At 47.0% G+C, this 8,971-nt stretch overlaps 1 protein-coding gene across 1 annotated transcript; it reads right to left on the bottom strand.

Annotated features, from left to right (window-relative positions):
• Window positions 1–2,750, bottom strand: TCF21 (transcription factor 21). The gene is made up of 2 exons (XM_082755796.1): window positions 1,956–2,750; window positions 1–552 (listed from the first exon to the last, which is right to left on the bottom strand). Exons 1-2 carry the CDS (start codon window positions 2,403–2,405, stop codon window positions 463–465), a joined length of 540 nt encoding a protein of 179 aa, XP_082611922.1. The 5' UTR covers window positions 2,406–2,750; the 3' UTR covers window positions 1–462.
• Between the last annotated feature and the right edge of the window lie 6,221 nt (window positions 2,751–8,971).

Genomic DNA, 8,971 nt, shown 5'->3' with positions numbered 1-8,971 from the left:
TTCAATGGAAAGGAAGGTTTATTCACGGAAACAGAGCAAAAACCTGCTTGGAGAAAATATATCTATATATCTTTAGGGTGAATTACTCCATAGAGATGACTGTCAAAGTCAGTTTTTTTTTTTTTTCTTTTTTTTTTTTTTTTTTCTCTAGGCATCTACATATTTCACAGGTCTCAGACAAAAGATACGCGCGTGGTAGGTTTTGTTTGATCTCTGTCTTTTTTTTTTTTCTCTAGTAGCGCTTGAACCAGCAAGGCTCTCGGTGCGGGACACTCGACTGTACACGCATTCAATAAAGTTAAATAGAGTCGGGATCTCTCTCTCGGGGCGGACGGAGTCTCTGCTAGGGCGCCCGTGGTGGCCGGCGCCGCGCCGGGGGGGCGAGCGGCTCTCCCCGGGGCTCTGCCCGGGGCCGGGGGCGGCGGCGGGGCCCTGCCCGCGCCGGGCCGGTGCTGCCGGGGCTCAGGATGCCGTCGGGCCGCACAAGCGGTTTGTGTTCACCACTTCTTTCAGGTCACTCTCGGGTTTGCCGGCTACCATAAAAGGCCAGGTCTGTAGCCAGGAAAAGACACGGGTGGCAAGGGGGTTACACGCACGTCGCCGCGCTCCGTTCGCCCCACGGGCGGCTCTGCAGGGCGCCCTTCCCGACGGCTTCGGTCACGACCCCTTCCTCCTCCTCCCGCAGCTGCCCGGCCGGCTCTCCCCGCGGGATCGGAGCCGCCCCGGGGGCTGCAAATGCCTGCCCGCGGCCCCCTGGCCGGCCTGGGGAAGGGCAGCGCCGTGCTCCGGTCGGGGCCGGCGGGGGAGGGCCCTCGGGGTGCCGGCTTTTCCCACGAGAGACGCCCCGTGCACTTTTCCCCCGTGGGAAATGCCGGCACCCCGAGCAGTCCGTCCCCCCCCCACCCCGCCGGCCCTCTCTGTCCTCCCACGGCCGCAGAGGCAAGGTTTTGTGTGCCTGTGTGCGGAGGGGACGAATATCTGGGTTGGGCGTCTGGTTTATGTTGTACTCCTGTTGTTCTGCGAGTTTTGCTTTTAGCTACAAAATAATCTCCCCAGCCCTTATCAAGATGACACCGCCGGTAATTTGCTTCCTCCGCCCCGAGTCCAGAGCTCAAAAGGCAGAGCCAGATCTTGGTGAAACGTCCCCAGATCCCTTACGTGATCCCCTTATCATTAGGCACGGGCAATGCAAACGCTATATGGGATCAAACCTGCCCCCGGTTTGCACCCGATGCACGTATTTTTACAGCTGGAAACTGGGTGTTTCTGGTGGGGAGACCCCGGGCTGCTCGGGAGGGCTTTCTGCTGCTGGTGGGAGCCACAGGAAGGATGGCCACGCAGCCCCCACCCCCGGCGGTCTGCAGTGTTTCTGATTTTTCCTCTGTGAGTTTACATGGATAGGGGCGATGTCCTGGACCCAGCAAATCTGAGCGGCCGGGTACAAAGCTCCAAGAGTTCTGTCTTTAAAAAGCTGGGGCTGGAGGATGATTATGGCAGGAAATATCGTAATAGAGAGGAGAGGTTGAGAATAAATCCAGGGCCCTTCCTGGGCTTGGGCCCTTCCAAACGCATACCTTTCTCTACCCAAATTCTCACACCCTCCCACCTGAAGGTAGGGAGCTTCCGTCAACCTGCCGAGCTCTTTCAGGCATTTTTGGCACAGCAAAACTGCCCCAAATATCTGTGGCCACCCCTGGAGGGGACTGCAAGGAGCAGCGGATGGGGCCCAGGACGCTCAGCTCCCGGGGCGCCAGGAGGGGGGGCAGCTGGGAGCTTGTCCCCTCACTCCGGAAGCCTTTGTCACCCCACGGGCTGGCACCGGACCCTCTGTGAGGAAGGAGTACATGGAGTTTTCTCCCCGCACATGCCCCATCCCAGCTCCTTACCCGCTTCTCCCCATCCACACACACACACACACACACACAAGTGCCTGGCCTCAGCGGGCCGTGACTTACCAGGTTGACCGGGTGGATGTAGCCATTTTCGTACTTGTCGTTGGCCAGGATCTGTCTCAGGTGAGCGATGTAGCTGGAGGCCAACCTCAAGGTGTCCAGTTTGGAAAGCTTGGTGTCTGGGGGCACCCAGGGCAGGGTGGTCTTAAGCCTGGAGAAGGCTTTGCTAAGGACCCTCATCCTCGCCCTCTCCCTGGCGTTGGCAGCGTTTCTCTGGACCTGCTTTCCCTCCTGGCTCACTCCATTTAAAGGGCTCTTCTTGGGGGGAGCTTTTTTCCTCTTGCCCGCAGCCCCTCTCCCCTTCTGAGGGGAGCCATTCTCGCCATTGGATCCCTCCTCGTTGCTCTCGTTGGATGCCCCGAACTCTTTGTTAGTATCCATTTTCAGGCCATCGCACTCCAGCATCTCCACCTCCTGAAGATCTTCCACATCACTGAGGGACCCAGTGGACATGGTCTGGAAGGTGCCAAAGGACCGGCGGGAAAGGGGGCGGGGGGCAGGAAGGGCAGCTCCTCAAAGTTACTTGGAGGCGGTGGAGGAGAGAAGGGGCGCCCGTGCTTTCCTCCCCTTCTCTCCCCCCCAGCACTGAGGCGCAATAGCGGTCCAGAGAGGATCTCCGCCCTCCCGCCCCCCAACCCCGCTTCGCCCGTGTTTGAGGGAGGGAGGGAGCGTGTGTGAGAGGCAGAGAGAGAGAGAGAGAGAAAGCCGAGGAATTTAGTGAGGACACTAGTAATTTATCTGGGGGATAGGAGAGGCGGATCCAGCCCAGGGGAGGGGCCCTGCCCGCTGAGCACACCACATCCCCAATCACAGACCTTAGCACAGGACAGGGAGTGAGGTATCCCAGCAAGCGCTTGCCGAGAGCTCGGGACTGGGATTCAAAGCTTCGCCACTGGAGCAAAGCAACTCTCTCTCTCTCCCCTCCCTGTCTTTCTATCCTCCCCCTTCCTCCTCCTCTTCTCCTTCCCCACTTCCCTCTCCAGCCAGGGCTGCTCTCCCCCTCCCTGCCTCCTCGATGACCCAGGCGGCTGGTGTCACGGTTCTTGACGAAAGCCAAAATGGGTCATGAGCTGAGAGAGCGGCAGATCCACCAGCGAAAGCCTTCCAGGGAGCTTTGCAATGCGTGCCGTCTAAACGCTGTCCTGTAACCTAATCTGAGGGAGATTTGTGGATGATTACATTGGAGAGTGCATCCTGTCCAGCTACTAGTGTATTCCAGGAAAGGAGCGCTCGGACCTCGCCATCACAGCCCGGGCTCTGGAGGCAGGAGGAGCTGCTTCCTTCCAGGATTCCCGCATGGTCTCCGGGGCACCCTGGTCCCCTCTTGCTGCCTGAGCTCCTTGGGTGAGCCAGGTGCTGGAGATCTCTCCAAGATGGGAAGAGCACTGTGAGGGTGCCGAGGCCAGCAGGGCCATGGGCACTGTAGGGGAGGGAGGAGGTGGAGAAGGGCTCCTGGAAGGTAGCAGTTGTGTCCGACACCCACTTTTCCTCAGAGTTTTGTTGCAGAGCAGATGCTGGAATCTCTCTCTGTTATGTGTGGGGAGGGTTTTATCTGCTGCTCAGTGCATCCTTAAACATCAGGGAGTTTTGCCTGAGTAAACAGGCGAGATAAGGCCCCGGCTGTGGGGACTGAGCCAGTGAGTGCGTTAGGCCTTGCTCTGCATCCATGGAAGTTGAAGAGAAGATTTACCACGAGTGTGAATGAGCACATCACTGTGCAGCTTGAATGAATAGCCAGCTGTATGCTGCAGTTGTGATTGCTACATACATACACATGCAGCCTCTGCAGAGCAGGCTTTCTAAAGCATTTAGGCATGGCCTAGCTCTTCTTCCACTCTGTGTGCACCTTGGTAAAATTTTCCCCTAACCCGGCCATGGTCCCCCAAAGGGGCCAGTGAAGTGTGAACCTTCTCCCATCTCTCCTCCCTTCGTCACGTACCTCCCAAGGACTCCCAGATCCTGTAGCAGCCAGGGCTTTCAATGCAGGGGGCTGCAGAGCTGGGCTGGACCCGCACGTGGGACTTTGCTGGACAAATGTCCACCATGACCAGTCTCATTGCAGGGAAAACCCCAATTATTCAGCTGCTGACCTGAGGATTCACAAAGGTCTGGACAAAAATGTACAGCCCGTGATGTCACGGTGGCACACAGTGGCTCTGGAGTTAATCCAAGGTCACTGAGGCTACAGGAAGGTCCCTTAATAATCTGTGGGAACATTGCATTGGTTTTTCTGCAGGCACTAAACAAAAACAACCAAGCAAACAAAAATTGTTGGGAGCCAAAGTAGTCTGGCTGTTAAATGCTATACTCTCCTCATATTAAAGTTTCGGTAGGAGGCAGAGTGTTGTGTTTGATGACTAGAAAGCAAGCCTTTTCTATCTATTTATCTGTCTTGGTTCTTTGGCTCAAGTCAGCCAGAAGGAAAAGAACAGATCTAAACTTTAAACCAGTTCTATACCGTTTGGCTGGAAGATAACACCTTCTCACTCACGATAGGATAAGTACATTAAGATATCATATCTCTGAGTCCTGGGCCCTTGGGAATTCACTAACCTCTAACGTCATGTTATGCTAACTGTGACCTGTTTGTGTTTTCTCTGTGTATAAACTAAACAGATAGTCAGCATATCAGTCCTAATTAATGATTTTTTTTTTTTTTAATTTAATTTCTTTTTTTTGTTTGTTTTCATTTTTCCTTTACAATGTCCTTGTTTCAGATCCAAACTATTACTAATCTCCAGTGTGGAGATTTATGAGCCTCCTTATTTTCTATGCCTGATTGTTGTTTGTGCAGGTGGAGATTTAAATGGCTGCATCCACTGCAGAGATTTATAGTCCAAGTGATTGATGTTAGAAATGAACTAGAGGACTCTTATTGGAGCAAGGATGACTGAAAACCAAGTTGAAGTTGCCTGTGTCTTTAAGCATGAATGACCAGAACACAAATAATCAGGGAACACAAAACCCCCTTAAAATTTTAGCATCAGAAGCTTGCAGAACAACAAAATAAAACAAACAAACAAACAAAATGTATATACTCATATAATTTATATCATTTATTTTTAACTTTAATTTAGTAATTTCTGATTTTATTTATTTATTTATTTATTTATTTGCTATGGAAAGCAGAAGGGATTACCTGTCTTTTTAAAAGTGCCTTTAGTATGCAGCTTCATATACATTCTGAAAAAAAAAAAAAGTATGCATACATGTCTGTTACAATCCTCTATAGATGCCACACATTTGCAGCTTTTACTGACTTATATACATTTTGAGTTGTTAGTGCTGGTAAAATTGGTCTGATACAGACCACACATTTTCGTGAAGACACAAAAGATTTTTTTTTTTTGAGATTATAATGTGTGTGGGATATATACGCACATGCAAACAGTATATTGTATTTTGATTCCTTTACACATGCAGGCTATTACAGTTCTTTTAATAACATGGTTGTCCCCTTTTCCCCCTCCAATGGAGATAGCTATGGGCAGACCTCAACGACAGAACTGTATCCTCTAATCTCCAGGTAACTCTTCTTTCCTAACTCATTACATGAGTTATTCCTCTCTTTTTTTCAACCTTCCTCCTCCTTATGTCTTTCTTGGCCAACCCAGGGCTTGCGCCCCAAATCTGGCTCCTCGCTTTTATCTCTTTCCCCTCTCTTTACATGCCCTACCTAGTCTTCCTGGCTCTTGCTCTGAATTGTAGCCCGAGTCTGGGGGAGAGACCAACTGAATACTTTGCAGAGGATAAAGTTGTGATGGCTGCAACCATCCTAACAATGGTGTGGCCACTTCTTCAGTTAAGTGACTGGGACAACGGACTGCCACAGGGCTAAGGGGACTGTCTGTGAAAGATGTGAGCAGCTCAAGTCCTTTTGGCCTTTCCAATACATTCACTTCTTCAGTCATGTTTTAAGAAGAAAGTCAAAATACTGTCATGGGGAACTTCAGTACAAATCTGTGATTTTCTCTTGTAAATTACTATAATCTGTGTTTCTCTAGAAATGCTGAAAATTACATCTCTTCTTTACTTGTAATTGAGACCAACAAAGCCATTAGGATCAGGCTGGCTGGGGGCAGACATGCTTGGTATGGAGCTGAAAGTGTTCAAGGCCAGGTTGGATGGGGCTTTGGGCAACCTGATCTCTTGGAGGGTGTCTCTGCCCATGGCCTGGGGGTTGGAATTAAATGGTCTTTAAGGTCCCTTTCAACCCAAACCATTCCATGATTCCATGATTCCATGATTCTATGAATCATGTTCAGTTAGGTTTGAGAATAGTCAGGAAGCTACATGTAAACAGATGCAATATTTAAATTTTTACAAAACTGTGGTTACACTCAGATTTCTTCCGCCCTCTCTTGGTCTCACCTGGAAACTAAAAAGGTGGAGAGAAATCAGAAACACACTTTTACATACCTTAAGTGAAACAATACATGTGTATGACATTAAAGAAAAAATAACAAAACAAAACACTGCAGCTGGAACACTTTATGACTGAAAGTCATAAAGGAACAGATTTAAAACTACTTTAATTATCCTAAGACACAAGCATGTGGTATTTTTTCTATAGGATTCTGTCTTCCCCGTTGTGGAGGATAGATAATGCTGGGAAATTGAATAAAGGTTGTTTGTAGAAATGGAGTGGCTTTATCAGAAGGCTCAGGGCAATGAAATCTTCCCACAGTTCCTTCTTAGTGCTGTGTATCTGTTTCTGGTCACAGTTTTGGTTTGACAGGTAAAAGACGTTGTGATAAATAACAAAAAGCAATACACAAAGAGAATAAATAATGCCACTTTCAAGATGGTGAAAAGGCTGTCCCAGAGAACTGTCCCAAGAGGCATGTATCTGATACCAGTGTGACTACCCCTCCCTAAGAAATTCCAGTTTTTTGCTCCAAAGCTCAGAGAAGTTAGAGCTCCTTGAGAAACTCTTTTCTAGAAGGGTTTACCATGGAGGGAAAAAACAAACCAAACTAAAACAAGAAAGACAACCTAAACTACAAATCAAAGCCAAGTATTTCCTTCTCTTTCTATTTAGAAATATTTGAAGATTTCACCGCTACCTATAATAGAAAATCTCAGTCTGACTGATTACACATTAGAAAATGTAAAAGGAAATAAATTTCAGTATTGAGAAAATTTATGTAGAAAGGTATACAGGAAACATATTTCCATTTCATTTGATTTCTTAAATCTTGAAATATCACAAAACCCAAAAGATTGAAGCTCTGGGAAGTTGAGCTTTTGTTTATTTGTTTGTTTTCATGAATATTCAAAAATATGTTATGAAACTCAAAATACATAATCCCATATATTATGTTGTAATCCTTTCTGGCACATTGATGACAAAATCTCTGACTTATTTAACAAGTACTCTTGTCTACAGCAGGGAATACCTGTACACGTATTAAATGTATGATTTCTACCACCCTGACTTACACTACATAGTACTTCTTCCTGTAGCTTTGTTAAAATCAGCAGGGCATACTCACAGAGCAAAGCAGACTGTATGGAAAGAATGGCAGCTGCCATCATAGAAACCAAGCCACGATTAGATGTTCTAATGCCTAAGAGAGATGATGACAGAAAGGCCATTGTCCTCACTATGTAGGATGTATCAAATCACTGTGGGACTCACTTCCCACTTCTATGCCAGGTGAGGGTTTCTGGTACTGTAGCTGTGTTACGAATGTCCTGCCAAGTATCTATCAGTTCAAAGCTGAGAATAACAGAAATCAGAAGCAAGTAAGATGTACAAGTTACCAAAGCAGAAACAAGACAGCAAATCCCCGAGATGAGCACTGAGCCCAAACTTTCAATCAACTTTTCACAGACTTGTAAGTGAACCTCCATTTTGTGCATGCTTGTAAGAAGTAAGTCTAAAAGGCTGTCATATTTGTTTTATGATGCACATTTATTCATATACAAAAGGAAAATCACAAACTCTTCCATCTCTCCTGCAGGGACTATCAGTATTCACTGCTTCCAGGATGTATCTCTGAAATATTACTCGATAGTTGACATTGTAAACTGCTGACTCTTTTATGAAGTGGTCAAAAGAGAAATATGCAAAAAAGCCAATATATCTTATGCAAAATTATCATTGTAGGATTAAAGTGCAGACATAACTGTTTTATTTTGAATATTTCTTTCTATGATGTTTCTTTATTGGCTAATCCTTTGCATTTTTGTGGTTTAAAAACATGATGAAATTTGTTGATAGGAAATGAGTTCCCTTTTGCCCTCCAATCATTAGCACATTGGAGAAAGTTTTGGAAAATAAAAGTTTTTTTCTTCAGAGGAAAATTTGGAAAAGAAGAACACTTTGTAGGGGAGTGGCAGGAAGAATGTCAACTATTCTGGTGAGCTTTTATTACTCATATGGTTTGTGGCACAATTAGGCATGTGTGTGGACACAGATTTTCTGAAATTCCTGTCCACTTAGAGTGCTCACAGCTCCTGGAAGTCAGGTACCCATAGAATCCACGATTAAATGCAGTAGGTCAGCCTATGCCCTCTGTTTCCATCCAAATGAAACATCACATGCTGGGACCATGGCTCTTTGTGGGCTGCTTTATGCTATTGCAGTTGGCCGCAATTTGTGCAGTTGGACTCCCTACACTCCATCTGTCACAGGGAGTTTGTTTTTTTACCACCTCTGATAGGGGGCCACATTAACCTTCAAATACACATGCCTGACTGCAGTAACATCAAAAGGAGTGGCCATACATAGCTGAAAAAAATATTTGGGTCAAAAATACTGATATAATAAAATAGCAACCTAGTAATATTCAATTGCCCACATGTATGATTGCATCTATGGCTTCACCCAACACAGTAGTTAGATGAAGACAGCGTGTTGTGGCTGAATCTTAAATGAGAACATTAGCTGGCAAGGCAAACAAGAAAGCAGATTATACATCCTAGTCAAGTGACATAGAAAGACCACAGTCACTGTGCCTTTCTTTTGACTCTGACAGGCCTTATACATGCCTCACACACATTGACTCTCAAAG

Source organism: Aythya marila (assembly GCF_965140915.1).
Source record: "Aythya marila genome assembly, chromosome: 3".
In the NCBI taxonomy this organism is placed as follows: Eukaryota; Metazoa; Chordata; class Aves; order Anseriformes; family Anatidae; genus Aythya; species Aythya marila.
This window is presented reverse-complemented; position numbering and strand designations above follow the sequence as displayed.

Excerpts from the sequence above, each read along its gene's own strand:
- TCF21 (XM_082755796.1), bottom strand. The coding sequence starts at position 2,405 with ATGTCCACTGGGTCCCTCAGTGATGTGGAAGATCTTCAGGAGGTGGAG. Across the intron at positions 553-1,955 it reads ACATCCACCCGGTCAACCTG|ACCTGGCCTTTTATGGTAGC; the intron begins GTAAGTCACGGC and ends TCCTGGCTACAG.